Source organism: Geotrypetes seraphini, chromosome 19 (genome assembly GCF_902459505.1).
Source record: "Geotrypetes seraphini chromosome 19, aGeoSer1.1, whole genome shotgun sequence".
NCBI classification, from domain to species: domain Eukaryota; kingdom Metazoa; phylum Chordata; class Amphibia; order Gymnophiona; family Dermophiidae; genus Geotrypetes; species Geotrypetes seraphini.
The window spans coordinates 18,665,452-18,683,920 of record NC_047102.1 but is presented as its reverse complement, the minus strand read 5'-3'; the positions used below and the strand labels follow the sequence as shown (position 1 = coordinate 18,683,920).

Sequence of the window (18,469 nt, the reverse complement as noted above, 5' to 3'; positions counted from 1 at the left end):
ACTGGGCCTATTGGGGGACCCTAGGGGCATACCGGCTCTGTCTTACCTACCGTGGGTGGGCTTGCGGGAGATGGATATTGCTTCTATCTCTAATCCTTTTATACGATGGACGCTTCGGATCTGGAAGGGGGCTTATAGAAAACTGGTGGGTAAGATGCGGGGACTTCATCTTTTGCCTATTCGGTATGCGGAGGACTTTGCTCCGGGTAGGGAGGGTGGAGTCTTTTGTAGATGGGAGCGAGGGGGGTTGAGATGGTTTGGACAGCTGTTGGAGGGGGAGCATATTCGGGGGTTTCCTGAGGTCCAGGCCTCTTTCCATTTGGAGCAGCGAGATATATTCCCCTATTTACAGGTGAAGGATTATATTATGCGATTTAAAGCGGGGGACCCTGCCGCATATAAGCGCTCGAGGTTTGAGTTAATGTTGGGGGACCCTGTGCGTAGGGGCTGCATTTCTCAATTGTATCGATTACTGCTGGCTGACCCGGATCGGAAGACGTCATATATGCGGGCTTGGGAGGTAGATTTGGGGATTATCTACACGACTGAGGAATGGGAACAAATAGCACTGCGCATACATCATGTGGCGGTGGCTCCACAACTGGTTGAAAATGCTCTTAAGCTCCTGGTGAGATGGTATGTTACTCCGGTGGTGCTTGCAAAGATGAGTGCCTCATGTACAGGGGAATGTTGGAGAGGGTGTGGCCTGAGGGGTACATTCTTTCATATGTGGTGGGAGTGTCCTCTTCTAGTGGACTATTGGACTCAGGTGTTCCAATATGTGGGGTGTCTCTTGCAATGTCAACTACCGTTTGGAGCGGGGGCGGCGTTGCTGGGGGTACTCCCTGGGATAGTGGAGGCCACGCAGGACAGGTTGGCTAGACTGGCTTTTACAGCTGCTAGACTTGTACTGGCATCTCTTTGGAAGAGCCACACGATTCCTACGGTGGCGATGATGCGAGTGAAATTGGGATGGGTATGTGGGAAATTTAGGCTTTCTGCTTTACTTACACGCCAGAGGCAACAATTTGAGGATTTATGGGGGAGGTTCATCGAGATGGAGGGAAAATCTGATTAACTTGTATTGCATTTTTAGATGGTGCTTGTATGTAGAGGGATATACATTGCTTCGTTTTAATCATAGGAGTTTGTCCTGTTACTTCTTCCTTTCTGTTATTTCATGTGTGGGGGGGGGTATAGAAGATACCGGGGAATGAGCAATTCAGAGGGGGGTGGGGGGGGGGGGCGGGGGGGGGGAGGGGGAGGGGTGGGATGGGAAGGGGACATGTTGTGTGGGGGAGGGGGTTTATTACTGTATACACTGTATATCTGATTGTGTGGTTGTGCCATCATGGTACATGTTGTACTTGTTTCGCAGTGTTTAAATAAAGAATTACAAAAAAAAAAAAAACATTCTCCTGAATCAAAATACAAGTAGAAGATTTATATACCTTCACACATATACGTATCCACTCTGCCCCTGTCAATGTACAGGCTGCATCATCCTCCCCACCTCTGTATATAAGCATATTTAACCAACTCTTGGCTCCTTAAATAACGATAAAGAACAGAAATCTGTCTTGGGACCCTCCTTAAAAGCAACCAGTGATTTTCAAAAGCCTCGTCCAATACAGGGGAAACCCCCCCCCACCCCACCCCAGACACACCAAAAAAATATTTGTATTCAATTCAGCCCCAAATACATTATTTGTATTGAGCTGAATTGTGATTTAAATTCAAACACAAATAATCCAGAGTTTTATCAAGCTAAATCCTACTGAAATAAACTCTGGATCTCCGATTCCATGGTGCTTCTTTTATTATTTGTTATGTTAAAGCTTAATGCCCATATAATAAAATCTGTTATTCAGTACAGTGCTACTTCTTACACTTGATATTATTCACTCATTAAAAATCTGCTCTTGATATAACACTAATGATATATACATAGCAGCTGAGGTGTGAACACTATAAGAACTTTGTATTCCTATTTATACGAGACATACATAATTTATAAATGTTTGTGTAAATAAGGGAAACTACCTTTTCAAAGTCAAAAACAGCTTTTATATTTACCTGTTGTGACCATTTCACTGCTTTTTCTGTTAAGTATTTATATACAACTGGTCGTCCAACTAGATATGAAAGCATATAACAGAAAGACGCTCCAAGACCAGAACACTGCAAACACAATATAAAACAAGTCAGAGGAGACCCTCGAGAATCTCCCAAACAAAAAGAAATATCATCATATACTGAGAGTGTCAGCAATTTGATGTTGGATAAGTACTGTTCAGTGAGTCCACAGGGACCTAGAAAATAAGATGTTAAGGCAAGTGCTTTTACAGTGCAGAGTATTCTCAAAATCTGTTCATTTGGACTATTTCTTAATCCACAAGTTCTTATAGGACCTTTAGGGACCCCTGAGGAAGATTATATTCTTCAAACATGAACCGTGTTGGGTCCGAAGTTCCAAGTGTATTGGGTCCTAGATACTTTTATGTAGATTACCAAGTTTAACTTTTAAATAAAGCCTACATCTTGAACATCAACTCTCCACAGTCTTTTGTCTTTAATTAGAGTCAATATCAGGAAAAAAAAATACCCATTGATCTTAATATTCCCTCACTCCATATAGCTTCGTAGCCAAAGATAGTTTAGTTTCAAGTTTATTGTGTATTTGATTAATCGCTTACTCAAATTTCTAAGCGATGAACATATCTTTAAAATTACAGGGGATAGCAAAAACATATAGACACTAAACAAACATAACAAATTATTGACTAACAATATAAACAGTAAAAACAAAGGGAAAGAATGGGTAAAGAAATACAAAATTGTTAATAGAAAAGAAGACAATTATGGTAAAAAATGATAAGGAGGGAATAAACAGTAGCCTTATAAGAGGTTATAGAGATAAGCTGGAACTCCTAAGTATCAAAAGCATCTTTAAAAAGAAAGCTTTTTAGTTTGCTTTTAAATTTATCTAAGCTGTTTTCTTCTCTAAGATAAATAGGGAGGGAGTTCCATGTTTGAGGAGCTGTAACAGAAAAAATAAAATGCCGCCGTGTGTTAATAACTTTGAGTGAGGGCGTAACTAATAAATGTTGATCGATAGACCTCAGTGATCTGGTTGGGGTGTAATGAATCAATAATTTATAAATGAAAGCTGGAGTTTTATATAACAGGAACTTGAAAGTAAGCAGACTTAATTTATACTGTATTTGATGTATATAACAAATATGTGTTATGCAAGTGTTCTTATAATTATTAGTATAAATCTTCACTAATCAGATTTGTCCAATTGTACACACAAAGATTTTGATTTATTAAAATAAACAAAATTCTCACTTACCAGACAGACAAGAAACAAAGCCAGCGGGAATGGATAAAGAAATCCTGAGAGGATACTGAGAAAAATAGAACCTGGGATGGCAAATGTTTGCAAGCTGTATGCTTACCAATTAAGGAATTCATGTTCTGCTTCAATTTCGTTTTATAGAACATTTATAAAAAGATGAAATCATATACTGAGGTTCAATTGTTAAAAATAAATTCTGGCAACCAAAGGAAACTTCAGCTAATATAGAAAAATACAAACAACAAGCTTTCTCCTGCTGGAAGGGAAGCAGAGAGTACTCAAGGTTCCCAACTTGTCTCCCCACTCATCTCCTCCTACACCCATTGAAAATAGTCTCTGGGATCTATAGCAACTGGCTTCCCGACCTTGGGAAGAATGTCACTGACCATTAACTGGCCAGTTTTATGTTGTTGATTGATAAGAGGAAACTCGATTATTTGCTAATTTTCTTTCTTTTAGTCCCTCCAGACCAGCACATTGACTTTTGGCAGTAGTACAAGTGGGCTATGCAGTCCCATCTACAATCAGTCTGACGAATAGCCAAGCAAAGTGCCCCAAAACTTCGCCAACTAAACCAGATGAACCAAACACCGCTGCTCCTACTACACTCCCCAAAACCAAGAAAAGATACTGCAGAAAAACAGACTTTTTGCGAAAAACCAAGTAAAATGACAGGGCGGGTTCTGTGCCAGTCTCTATATATATATACCTTAAAATAAACATATTTAAAAGCAAACATATCAGGATTCATGATATCTACCACCATGACATCAAGGTCAGGAAGTGCAACATAATATGTAAGTAGCATATAAAATTGCAAAGGAAAAGCCACAGCACTAAACTTAACATTTTCTTTGGGTTGACAACCACCAGATCTCAGGCCTAGACACTATGCAACTTCCAAAACAGAGTCAAATATTTTAATATTAATGATACTCTGCAGCAGTGAATCTGCTTTTTTCTTTTTTTTTCAAATATGTAGTTCACCAATGTTGAAATTAAATTTAAATAAACAATAAAGAAGGTGTGTAATGTTATGATCATTCTTCAGTACATGGATCAAATAAGAAGTGTAAATGTACCTTATCACATCCTTTCCAGGAATTACACTGAAGTTACAGAATCCTACCGTGAAGCTGATATTTTTAAAGATTTAGCAAGACGATGTGAACAGTGGCGTAGTTAAGGGTAGGAGGTGCCCGGGGTAGCCCCACACCCTCCTTTCTGTACCCTCCTCCTTCTCGCCCCCCACCCCACTACTCACTTTCTCCCTTCCCTCCCCCCTGTACCTCTTAATCTTTGCCAGTGCGAATGGCTTTTCTCCAGCATGCTCCTCGAGCCAGCTTTGGATTTCCCTCTGACATCACTTCCTGGCCCCTTGATCCAGAAATGATTCAGAGGGGAGCCAAACTGGCACAAGCAACAAGCAGGAGAAGTTGCTCATGCTAGCGAAAATCTACAGAGGTAGGGAGTGAGAGGAGGGAGTCCGCCACCCCCCTTACTTCGCCATTGGATGTGAATATTCCATAGCAGACCTAACAAAGTAATTACAAAGGAGCAGTGGCTTACTTTCAGAGCAAGGATACAAGATATAGGTGGTAAAATATGCCACCAATACTTCTACATAATATGTGTCTTTGTATTTGGACAGGACTTTCCCCAAGGCCTTGGCATCATCCATGTCCCGAGGAACCTTGATTTTCTCTCTCTCTTCTCTGAAAGCAAAACAGACACTCATGAAAAGACACTTTTACAGAGGTTTCAGCTTGCAATGCTATTGAATTATACACCATGATGTAACTGCTATGTTCAGTTAGTCAAAGGAAAGCAGCAGTATTAACCCTTCTAAACCTGTTCTTTTATTCTATCCTCTTGCTATATAGAGATCCCCTGTATTTGTTACTGCTGTTGATATTTATCATTTGCATTTTCTATTAATGTACAAACATGCACCCTGAATTGAGTATACAACACCTTCCTGAAGTCTGCTTCCCCCTCTACAAAAGCACCAACCCCCTCCCCCTTGCTTTGGTAGTAGTATTTTAAGACTGCTACTAGAGGACACTAGAGGACAAGAGGACACGAAATGAAGCTAAGGGGGGACAAGTTCAGGACTAATATCAGGAAGTTCTGCTTCACTCAGAGAGTGGTTGACACCTGGAATGCTCTCCCAGAGGAGATTATTGCGGAATCAACCGTCCTAGGATTCAAAAGCAAATTAGATGCACATCTCCTTACAAGAGGCAAAGAAGGATATGGGTGACTAAAAATTACGTCAGGTGTACACCTGACAGGGCCTCCGTGTGTGCGGATCACCGGACTTGATAGACCGAAGGTCTGATCCGGGGATGGCGCTTCTTATGTTCTTATGTCACAGCCATCATTTTGAACCTGGAGCTGGAACAACTAGGGATCATTCCTGACTGTCCTAACCTTGAGCATGAAAGTATCCTTAAGGTAGGCTCAGGAGGTGGGATTGGCAAAACTAATCCCCCAGTATTCAGTTCACTAAGTTAGCTAACTAGGTAGAACATTGCCACTATCCAGTTAATTGTCCAGGTAGTGTTGTGATGGTCACAGGGGATATTCAGTGGCACTATCTGGGCAGCAACTGATGCTATTAATTGCAACCAAAACTTTTAATAGGGTGATTAATCATGATTAAAGTTTTTGATCAAACAGCAGCCTTTATAGTAATTTAAGTATTATGTTAACATAAAAATTTAACATATTTTGATACTTACTCGCTAAGCTGTGGAAAATGTTTATATACCAGAAACATAATAAAAGCTGCAGACATAAAAATAGAGACTAAGATGAGGAGAGAGATCCGTGCTGAGCCACCTTCTGAATGGGCCTTCCCTGAAAAAGAAGGAAGTCAAAAGAACTATGATCACCAGTGAAGCAGCAAGAGCCTGCAAAATAAAGACATCTCTCCTGATCTGAAGGTTTAAAAAAAAAGCTTTCAAATCTCATCATGCTATGGCACAAAACATTAGGAATAAATCTTGGTATCATTACTGCAGATTGACATGAAAAATTTAAAGCAGAAAATGAATTCAGTGGCACATGGGTTCAACTCAGGTCAAGCCTCCCACATATTAGTTAGGGCCATGGATTCCATAGAGAACACTCAGTCACAGGAGGGGGAAGGGAGAAGTTGATTTTCATGCAATGGCAATACCTAGAAGACAAATTTAGAGCCAAAGACTTTATGTTCCAGCCAAGGACTATTACTGCAATGAGGCAGAGAGGGAATATAAACAAGGGGGGGGGGGGGGATGTTTGTGAAGCTATGAAAGCAACTCAAGGTGCCAAATATCAGCCCTGGCTCATACTGAATCGAAAGTATAAAAGAGAACAGCACTGCTGCCTTAAAAACAATAACTTAAAAAAGGCTTAACCACTGAGATTTACTAAAATGGAGGGGACCTGGACCCAATTAAAAACAGGTATAGAATATAAAAAAGTGTTTTGAACAGTTGTTAGCTTTACTTCAACTACTAGCAGTTACAAAATAAAGACGGGGGTCACGTGATGCAGCCTACCTAGGAGGACGTTTGTGCGGAGAGCTCCTGCCCCGTCCCCTCTCAAATCGGCATTTTTACCTGCTTTCCGGCTTTCCTCTGAGGCTTCTTCGGGTGGCTTGCAGAGCATAAGCTGCCGCTCCCCTCTGAGTGCATCGGATCTATTTGCACACCGGGCATGCCTATAAAATCGGCACGGGGGATCCGGGAAAAATCGTCTACCCCCTCCAAGATGGCGGCGGACCAGGCCACTTTCACAATTCCGGCCGGAGATTGGATAACTGACATAACACAGTCAGTTTCGGCTGCTCTGGCGGATCGATTGAATAAAATCCAATCGGCGGTGGAGGAAATGAACGAAAAACTCGACTCCCAAACCCGGCGCCTGAACGAAGTGGAACAGCGCGTGTCTGACCAGGAAGACACGAGCGTGAGCATGGCGGCGCAGGTGTCGGCACTACAACAGCAAACCCAAGAGCTGGCTGCACAACTAGACGACTAGGAAAACCGCAGCAGAAGGAACAACCTGAGGTTGGTCGGGGTCCCAGAATCTGTCCCTGAGGCTGCACTGTATGAAATCTTCAGTAAATGGCTGCCTTCTGCCCTGGGAATGGAAGGGGCTGCCCCACAATTTGCTTGTGAACGGGCTCACCACGTTGGAGCGCAGGTTGCTGGGGCCGGGAGACCGCGAGTGGCTATTGCCCGCTACACCAATTGGCGCGAGAAAGATTCGCTGCTCCGAGCGTTTCGGAATGTAGGGGCCCTGGAATATGAGGGATCCAAAGTGCTAGCCTTCAATGACTACTCTATCCGGGTGGCAGCTCTGAGGAAGGCCATGTCGCCCTGCTGCACTGATCTACACAACAGGGGGATCAAATTTGCTTTGGTGTTTCCAGCCCGCCTGCGAGTCTGGCATGAAGGTCAGACCCACTCCTTGACAACGGTGGAAGAGGCTCGGGCTTTCCTGGCTAAACTACCTGCTTGACATGGTATTCCTGCCTGTTCCAGTGCTGTTCTTCTGGGGCTGTTGGACTGCCTGGCGATATTTGCCCTGGGACTCGTATTGCTGGGTCTGGGATAGCTTTTCCAGATTGACAGTTCTGGACATACTGAATTTCCTGCTCAGTTATTTGGATGGCAGTGAATGGGGGGGCTTTGGTGCACCTGATTATTGCCCTTCTTCTAATTCTCTCTCTGAGTCCTTTAACAAATGGGGACAGTGAGGGCACATCTTACCTTTGACCCTGCATTGCAACCTATCCCACCCGCTGAGGTTTCTTACTTCTGGAACTAGTTGAACCCTTTATATTTGTCATTAGCCTAGACATATTTTGCAAATATTGCTTGTTTCACTTACCTGTTTGACTTTACTGCATTTTGGTGTTTGGGGGACACAGTTGGGGGGGGGTCGGGGAGGGGGGTCTCCGGGTAGGCTGGGGATCTGTTTCTGGGAGTGCATGTTGGGGGGATGGGCATGCTGAAGAGAGAGGGTGGTGGTGGGAGGGGGGTAGTGTTGGGGGAAGTGAATAGGGTATGTATGTGGGGGTGGGGGTGTGCTTGGCTGGTGTGTGTGTGTTGGGGAGGGGGGAGAGTAGTGGATTGCTGGATTCTATGGGTACTTTCACCAATGGGGGCTGGGCCCAGCTGGGGGGTCTGGTCTCTTTTTTCATTTTCTATGTCTACCTTGCGGCACTATCGGTGGCTCTGTATGCTGCATAGTTATGGTTAATTTGACAGTGGTGACTCTTAATGTTGATGGTATCCACTCTCCTATTAAACGAAAGAAAATCCTTACGTGGCTTTGGCAGCGTCGGGTGGATATTGCTTTCCTTCAAGAAACGCACCTTTCGAGTGCTGAGCATGAGAAGCTGCGCAGGGAATGGGTCGGGGATGTGAGGTATTCAGCCTATAATGGCCGTCAGAGAGGGGTGGCTGTCCTGGTTCATAAAAACTTGCCGTTACACATTCACAAGACAATTCAGGATAAAAATGGCAGATATATAGTGGTCGCTGGGGACCTTTGGGGTTTTCAGTTTCTTTTTTACAATCTGTACGCCCCGAATGTTTATGACCATAGTTTTTACTCTGGGCTGCTGGGTATCCTGGCACAATTCCCTTCTTACCAACTAATTGTGGGAGGTGATTTTAATGTAACAGCTGATCCTAGGGTTGATTGTTCTCCTGCCAGGCCGAGGCCTCGAAATCACGAGCAGCGAGGTGTGAATTTCTTATGTACTCAGTTGGCGGTGGTGGATACTTGGAGAGTCCTCCACCCTTTTGATCAGGAATTTACGTTTTACTCTCATCCCCATTCTATGTATTCTAGACTTGATCATGTCCTGGTATCACAAACCCTCTTTTACCGCGTGGACAGAGCTTCTATTGAGGATACAGTCTTGTCGGACTATTCCGCGGTCTTGGTGGCCATAGAGGTCACGGAGCGTAGGGGCGATAAATCTTGGAGATTCCCGGTTTCTCTTTACAGCGACCAGAAGTTTCGAGACTATCTGAGAGACAGGTGGGTGGACTATGACTTGTATAATAATACCTCGGATATAGATCCGGTGGTGTTTTGGGAGGCCTCGAAGGCTGTGCTCAGGGGTCATATTATCCAATATGTGGCGATGCGGCGGAAACAACAGGGGGAGAAACTTCTTGCACTGACGGGGCAATTGGCTGAGCTCCGCAAGCGTCACCGTGCGACACTACAGGGACCGGACGGCCGGCAGATCCCTTCTTTGCGCTCTCAAATTAATGAGATCCTGGATGCTAGGGCTCGACAGGATATTTATTATCAAAAATTTCACCTTTATCGATGGGGCGGAAAGGCGGGCAAACTCTTGGCGAATTTGGTCCGGCCTCACGGATAAGCAACTTATCCGTGTGGTTAAGAATTCGAAGGGAGAGACCTTCACTCAAGACTCTCAAATCCGAGCGCAGTTCGTTGACTTTTATAGTGCACTGTATGCGAGGAGGGACTTCACGATAGAAGAACGGGATCGCTTCTTCAGGGATTTGCCCATTCCGCGGTTGTCCGAGGCTCAGACGGATAAGCTGAACGCTCCCATCTCGCTGGAGGAAATCCGGCTGGGGATTAAAAAACTAAAACTTGCTAAATCGCCTGGTCCCGATGGTTTTGGTCCGGAATATTACAAACTTTTGCCTGATTTGCTTGAACAGCCTTTGGGTGCTTATTTCAACTTCCTTCCCACTACATCGGCGGGCGTTCCACATAATCTTGCCCATATTTCTCTGCTCCCGAAACCGGGAAAGGATCCTTCGCAGGTTGGCTCATATAGGCCCATTTCCTTATTGAATCAAGATGTTAAGCTGTTGGCGTCTATCATGGCGACTCGGCTCAATGTGTTTCTCCCTCAGCTCGTTGAGGATGATCAGGTGGGATTTGTTCCTCAGCGTTATGCATCGATGAATCTTTTGAAGGCATTGACGGCGATCCATGAGCATAGGGGGAGAGGGGGTACATCCGCGATTGTCGGGCTCGATATGGAAAAAGCTTTTGATAGCATTTCCTGGCAGTACCTTTTTTGGGTGTTGCAGGAGTATGGCGTAGGTGGGACTTTCCTTGCCTGGATTCGAGGGCTCTATACGGAACCGCGGGCTCGGCTTCTAATTAATGGCAGCCTCTCACAGTCCTTTCCACTCTGCCGGGACACTCGCCAGGGCTGTCCCCTTTCTCCCCTACTGTTTGTCTTAGCTATAGAACCGCTAGCTATTAAGATTCGTACCAGCCATGCCCTGCGGGGCATCCGCACAGGTAGGTCGGAGTGTCGTATTACCTTATTTGCGGACGACATATTGCTATTCCTGGACCAGGCCCCCATTCATTTGCCGGTGGCGTTGCAGTTGGTATCGGCGTTTGGTGTTCTTTCCGGCCTCCGGCCTTCGTGAACTGCACGAAATCGGAATTGTTACCTCTATCGGGGCTTGGATGGGAACCTTGGCACTCTGGCTTGCAGATCCCTATGAGATATTTGGGTATCTACCTGCACCCAGACCCTGGGGTGATGTACCAGAGTAATATCTTGGCTGTACTTGATAAGATTCAGGCTCTATGTCACACGTGGCGGGAACTTCCGCTATCCCTCTTGGGGAGAGCGGTGCTCATCAAAATGATCTTACTGCCTAAGCTACTGTATCCTCTCCAAACGGTGCCCTTTTGGATTCTACAGCGTGATGTCCGAAGGCTTTGCTCTCTTTTTTCTGTATTTCTTTGGCGTGGATGGACTGCACGTATTGCATATGCTAAGTTGAACCTTTTTAAACTAGAGGGAGGGCTCGGACTTCCAGATATCCGTGCCTATAACGTGGCAGCTTTAATGCGCTTTATTCATGAGGGAGTGACGGGATCGGCCAGATTTTCTCCGCAGGGGTGGCTGGAGGGTTGGAGCGCACCTTACACTTTCTTGAACCTTCTGCATTCCCCGGGGGGATTGCGGGCTGACCTGGCTTCTAAAATTCGGTTCTTGCGCCCTCTTCGACAGGCTTGGCGGTGGTGGCGTCAGGCGCAGACGAGATATTCCCGGGCTTCGCCGTTTCTGCAACTGCAGGGTAATCCGGACTTTTTACCGGGGGCCAGGGGATCCCCATTTGCCGATTGGGCGGCTCGGGGGGCCCTGACGCTTGCACATCTGATGGATGCGGATACGGGGGTATTTGATTCTTTTGCCCAACTTCAGGATAGGTGGAATGTACCCAAAACTCACTTCTTTGCTTACTTACAGGCTCGCCATTACTTTCAAAGTCTTTGCTCGCATTATGGCGCGACGTGGTCTTGTGGACCCCTTGATGGGTACTTATTACGTATCCCGTCTGCCCTGAGCTCTCTCGCGCTCTGGTATTGGGTGGTATGCTCGTCTGCGTCTCAGGGAAATTTGACTTTGTTATGCGATGCTTGGAATAGGGACTTGGCCTCCAACTACACCCCTGATTCTTTCTTGATGCTGTTTCGCACCCTTCATGTTTTCGTGAAATCTGCGGCCTGGCAGGAGACCCAATTCAAAATCCTTCATAGAGCTTACATTACTGCAGCCAGGGGTGCTCAGATGGGTTTATGGGAGGAACCTACATGTCTTAAGTGCAGAGGGGCCCCAGGGACATTCCTCCATTCTTTTCTGGAATGCCCTGAGCTTTCTTTATGGAACTCTTCCTTTGCGCAGCTTCGGGTGGTCCTCCAACGCACTATCGATTGGGATTATAAGACTTTGTTGCTCGGTGATCAGACCCTGTTGGAAGAACAGGGCCTTACGGTTCCTCAGAGGCGCTTTATCTACCTGACGTTGCTGACCGTTAAACGTTTGATCTTGCAATTGGACTCAGACAGGGGCTATACCCCTGGACTGTTGGATACATCAAATGCATGAGTTAGCCCGCTTTGAGCTTGGTTATTACAAGCACTCTAACAACCCTGAGGTACTGGCCTACCTGGCCTTTTGGCGGGTTTATTTACAGCTGCCTGTAGTTTCCAGCATGGGGGGTTCAGGGGGGGGTGTCTGGCTGATGGGGGTATGGCAGTAGAGTATGTTTGTGTGTGAGATTGGTATGCCTGTGCAGGTGTTTAGTTAGATCTTGGTTTGGGAATTATTCTTGAGGGGTTTGCTTGTTTGTTATGTGTATGAAAACACAAAATTTTGGTGGGGTTGACCTGAGGGCCATAACATCTCTGCTTTGGACTATGCGCTACAGTTTTTACTGGTTGCGCTCTGCGCTTCTATTTTGCTTATTGTATTGTATTTTCAATGATCATTGTTTTATTTTCCTTTTTCTTTGTATTCTTGGTCTCTCTTGTTGACTCATCAATAAACATATTTTCAAAAACAAAAACAAAAACAAAATAAAGACAAAGGCAGGTTAGTATCTGCTTCTTTTTGGAAAGTACAATGCCAGCTATTATGGATGGGACCCGATTCCACTCTGAATTAATCGTCCCCAAACACTACTGCACTTCTCTCTCATCTGCGGGCATAACTCCCGCATGGTATCTGAACCAGGAAGACAAAAATACTTTTTTTGTTTGACTGTATAGAACACTCGGCATAGATCAGGAGTGGGTAAGCCACAGCCCAGGTGAGCTTTCAGGATTTCCGCACTAAAGATATACGATATCAAACATACAAAGGAATTTGTGCATGCACAGCTCACGGCTGCAGCCCTGAAGACCAAGCCTGCAATTCCCTGTCCTAATTTCTGTGTATCCAAGTTTCAAGTTTATTGTTTTTTGATATACCGATCATAAAACAAATATCTGACCGGTTAACAATTTAAAAACAGTTTGTTTAAAATAGGAGAAAAAGAATTAGTTATTGATGTGTTGGGAAAGTTGGTGAAAACATATTAGACATATACAGACGGACGTGACTGTGAGGGAAAAAAAGGGAAGGTAGGGAAAAGTTACATAATATAAGAGGAAATGAGATAGAGGGGGAGGATAGGACATAAAGGGTAAAGGGTGCTTGGTAAAAGAGTTATGCGCTGGAATATAAGAGAAATTTAGACTAGAGTGAAAATATAAGCGGTTAGGAAAGATTAGGATTTATTGAAGGCATCTTGGAATAGAAAAGTTTTAAGATTGGTTTTGAATTTAGTTAAATGAATTTCATCCCTAAGAAATTGAGGGAGAGAGTTCCATAGCGTAGGTGCTGTTATGGCGAAATTAGTCTTTCTTGTATAGTAGCATTCTTTTAGGGAGGGGATGAAAAGGAGTTTTTGGTCCGTGGATCGTAAGATACGGGGAGAACTTTGAGGAATTAGCAATTTGTCTAAAAATAGGGGCAGATGAGAAAGTTTGATTTTGAAGGAGAGTAGTAGGATTTTATAAATTATACGGTGTGTGACTGGGAGCCAATGAGCCTCTTTAAGTAGTGGAGTAACGTGCTCGAATTTATCCATTTTATTCAATCTCAAATTACACAGAGATGTCAAATTGCCAGTGAGCAGCAGTTGGGCTATGTGTAAGCGGTAGCTAAAAGCAAACAGAAATCAGAAATTAGTAGCAAAAGGATGGAGAACAGAATAGATTATAATGTCTGAATCGCTTCATGGTGTGACTATACCTTAAATATTATGTGCAATTATGGTCCCATCTCAAAAAAGATATAGCAGAATTTAAAAAAAGGAACAGAAAAGGGCAAATAAAAAGACTCAAAGGGGATGGAAAGACTTCCCTCTAAGACCACGTCTCTCAAACTGTGTGCCCTGGCAGAGTGGTGTGCCCCAAAAAGATTTCAGAATTTTATTTATAAAAAAAAATTCCCTTCATAAGGATACACTAAAATAGATGACATGTACATCACGTACGCAAGAGTCTGTCAATGTTATGAGTGTCTGTGTGCGTAAGAACACAACCACCCAGTCAAGCATCATTTTTGACATGACTGGTCCTTGAAAACTAACGGCAAGTAATTTTTATTTATATTTTTTATGCAGTTGTTACCCTAACTTGAGCAACAAAGCAATCAAGGCTTTGTTACCATTTGGATCTTCTTATCTTTGCGAACTTGGATTTTCAGTTCTGACAGAAATTAAATCGAAAAAAATAAGAGAATAACTACAGATGGTGGATGATATGCATGTTTGCTTGTTGATTGTGACATGTTTTGAGTTAAAACAAGCACATCTATCGCATTGATTAGCAATTCTATTCCATCTACTTTAGCTTCATCGCCGTTGTTACAATTACCCATACATAGCTTAAAGAGCTTTAAATAAATAATTCTCAAATTTAATTTGTTCGTTTTGCAATTTTATAAATTCAATTATAATGTGCCGTGAAAAACATTTGCTTCATTTAGTTTACCAGAGCTAAAAAAGTTTGATACTGCTCTAAGAAAAGGCTAAAGTGGTTAGAGAACTTCAGCTTGGAAAAAGACAAAAAGGTCTATAAAATACTGAGTGAAGTGGAACAAATATATGTAAATTGCTTGTTTACTCTTTCCAAAAATACACGGACTAGGAGTCACCCAATGAAGCAACTAAGTTAGTGCAAGGCCTGAGGACCAATGGCGGCCCTTAAAGACATTACATAGATATTTATGAATCATTAATATACCTCAATAGGAGTTCAATGTGATTTCTAAATTAATAAGAAATTGACCATCTCCAGGAATTACAATCTTACATTAAAATCAAAACATCAAAATCTTATATTAAGATCAAAACATAAGAACATAGAAAATCTGTTCAGTTGTTACAGTGAAAAGAGGTATCTTGCAAACAAACAGGTTTTCAGTCTTTAAAAACTGGTCATAAGAGAGAATAGTTTTTAATTATATTGGAAGAGATTGCCACCATTTTTCAGGACTCACAAGAATTGACGGCAGCCATTCAGGAAGCGGTGCAGGGCCAGGCTGGAGCATGAAAAGCTCGCTCCTGCCTTGTGCACCGCTGGCCATGAGATCTGAAGCAGCCATCCAGCGAGGAAGGGGCTCAGTGTGGAGCAGGCACGCAAAAAGCTTGCTCCTGCCGATATACCACTGGACCACCAGGATTAAAAAAGGTGAAAAAAGGTAGGGGGGTAAAAAAATTGTCCCGGCATACTACAGGACCACCAGAGATGGGGAGAGGGTAGAGCCAGGCAGGGAGTGTGGGGGGCTGGGTGCAGAGACTGGAATATTTTATTAAATATACTAGAACACCATTAGTTCAGAATATTTTTTCTCTTTTTCTCCTCTAAACCTAGGTGCGTCATAGTGCAAAAAATACGGTAATACCTCTAGGATTCAGAAATCTTAACCTCATATGACTGCTATCAATTTATAACTCTTAACAACTGGTAGTTCTACTAAATTCATCATATAGTCCAGGATTTCTCCACGGAAGATCAATAAAACTAATGTACATAATTTTAAAAATACTCCTGGCTTCAAAAGAAGCCAATATAATCTGAAATATAAAGGCATTACCTTTTATCTTATTGCTGATAATATGAGCATAGCAGCAAGCATTCTAGATGGTATGTAACTTTTTACATATAGTTACTGTACAACCTACATAAAGAACGTTACAGTACTCTAGTTGAGACAATAGAAGTGATTGAACCAACAGCCGAAAGTGTTCTCTATCAAAGCAGAGACAAATTCATCTTAATTTTCTTAGTGTCACAAAGATTCTCCTAGTTAAAAGCTCATTCATACTCGAGCTTCCCATCTCAGATGCCTATCAAATATAATCCCCAAAATTCTCAATTCCGATTCATCAGTGGGGTATTCCAATTGTGTATCATCACCAGAGATCCTAGGTAGACTTAATAGTAAGAATTTGGTTTCATCCTTGTTCATTTTTAGTTTCATACTATCGTCCAATCAACAACTAGACCAGTGGATCGCAAACTGTGTGCCCCAGCAGATTCCAGGTGTGCTGCACCTGCACCTCTGCTCCTTCTCCTCACCTCTCCTTCTGCAGCACACCCCCACCGGCAGTAATAGAAGGCTCAGGGCCACAGCTGGAAGACATCTGTGCATTTCCCTGGTGCCGTCCAACCGCTGCCCCAAGATTAGTATGCTACAGATTAAAATGTTTGCGACACTGAACAAGACTTATAGCCACAGACCTTCAAGGCGGCCCTCATATCCAGCTTTTTTTCTGCTAGTCTCTGCTTCTCTAACCAGGTTCTTGACAGAAAGAGGATGGGAGAAAGAGGCACATGCTGGAAAGACAAGGAATTTCTCAATAGGTGAAAATAATTCATTTGGAAATGCCCACCTCCTTAAGGATATATCAAAAAAACAGTTTGAAGGTGGGATGGTGGGGTAATGTCATCGACATACCAGCAGTATCATGGCCTTGCAAGGAAAAATATTTGGCCTCTCCTCTTCAGCTCTTTGGTTCCAAAACGGCCCCAACTTAGAAATTAGTGAAGCCCACCGTACTTAGTAGAAAATTTTAAAACAGATCAGAGAAAATATTTCTTCATTCAAAATGTAATTCAACTTTGAAATTCATTGCCAGAGAATGTGGTTCTACCCCCTTATCTTCAGCTCACCTGGATACCAGATCTTCTGCATTTTTTTTTTTTACCAGGCACCATCACTCTGGAATCACTACCAAAAAATCTGTTGCTCTCAAATTTTAAAGCTGGTTTGAAAACTCACTTTTCTCTAATACATAGGTTGTTAACTTTGTTCCCTATTTCATACTCACTCACTCAGAAGCCACTCTATGCTCATAGCCTTTTCTCAAGCTTTCCTCTTTCCTATCCTTTTGCAGTTCCTTTCCTATTTCCAGTTGACGATTGTACTCGAAAAAGTATATCAATATAAGCCATAAGAGTTAGCAGAGTTGTAAAAAGGTTTGGACAAGTTTCTAAAAGACAATTCCATAAACTTATTAAGAGACTTAAGAAAATCCACTGCTTATTTCTGGGACATACAGCATAAAATCTGTTTTATTCTTTTGGGATTTTCTAGATTAACCACTGTTGAAAGGCAGGATACAGTTTGATGGACCTTATGTATGGTGATGCTTAAACCATACAAAGGAAAGGAATAATATCATGAATATATTATAAGACTAACTGAGAGACATTGAGATATCAGAAGATATGTTCCAATAAATTCTTTAAAAAAAAAAACCAAAACTCTCTTTATATATAAATCAATGAGGATCTATATCTTGTGTTATGAATGAGCTTTAATGAGAACCTCATTAAAATTGGACTATAAGCTTAAGACTGCCTGTAATACTCATATTAAATAAAGCAGGTGCACATACAGTTACTAAGGTTACGAACCTCCAAGTTCGGTAACCTCTACTGCCAGCCACTTACGGTACTTCCCCACAATACAGACCTGTTCCATCAATGACAAGTCCCTCTATTTTTCTTTAGCTCAGTGATGTGCTTGGAAGCGCGAGATGGCTCTTAGCATTTCAGGCTTGACGCACGGCAATATCTAAATTAGACCAGCTTCCTACGACGATGTAACAATATTCTGTTGCAAGCTTAGGCCTCAACAACCCCGGCTTTAACATATACAAGACTCCTGACCACTATCGCCGGTTCACCCTCCCGGAAGATCAGCATTCACCTTACCCAAGGCAAGCTACCGGCACTCTTTACCTTTCAGGAAGGCCCGCTCTTCTTGCTCCCGTCTCTCGCACTCCCCTTTTGGCAGTTCTTTTGCCATAGCCGGAGCCGTTACAGCCGTTTCAGTCTAAGTAACGACAAGGACGAAAGCTTTGATCTCTCCGGCAATGGCGGCTCGCGCTGACTAAACTCGCCGGCTGTCACTCGGCCGCTGGTAACCGCCTCCCGCCCTTTGCCCCAAAGGGCGCGTGAGGCTGCGGGACCCGGAAATTTCAGCGCTCCAGTAGTCGACGCTCCCTCCGAGCGAAACTCGTCTCTATGGCTTTTCCTGGAAAGCCACTTCCGCTGGGGGGGGGGGGGTTATTTGGGGTGCGCGTGCGCAAGGGGAGACATTGCGCAAGTCGAGGAAGATGATCTGGAAGTTTGAATAACTCTCTATTAGTATTTTTAGCATTTGGTAAGAATGTATCAGAGTGTCCCTGTCCAGACGTGCCCGTTTGGCCATATATTAAAATTAATTTGTATTTGTTAGATTTTTTTTTT

The 18,469-nt window shown here is 43.3% G+C and overlaps 1 protein-coding gene across 2 annotated transcripts in view; it reads right to left on the bottom strand.

Annotated features, from left to right (window-relative positions):
- The window catches only part of TMEM41B (transmembrane protein 41B), a 40,208-nt gene extending 21,973 nt beyond the window's left edge, over positions 1-18,235 (bottom strand). Inside the window, exons 1-5 of one of the 2 annotated variants that reach the window (XM_033927918.1) lie at positions 17,960-18,235; positions 6,106-6,223; positions 4,948-5,076; positions 3,356-3,449; positions 2,077-2,181 (exon numbers count right to left, since the gene is read on the bottom strand). In XM_033927918.1, coding sequence (XP_033783809.1) covers positions 2,077-2,181; positions 3,356-3,449; positions 4,948-5,076; positions 6,106-6,223; positions 17,960-18,026 — 513 coding nt within the window. In that variant the 5' untranslated portion in view covers positions 18,027-18,235. Of the gene's footprint in view, positions 1-2,076; positions 2,182-3,355; positions 3,450-4,947; positions 5,077-6,105; positions 6,224-17,690; positions 17,760-17,959 lie in introns of those variants that run through there. The other variant, XM_033927919.1, reaches the window with a different exon arrangement.
- Between the last annotated feature and the right edge of the window lie 234 nt (positions 18,236-18,469).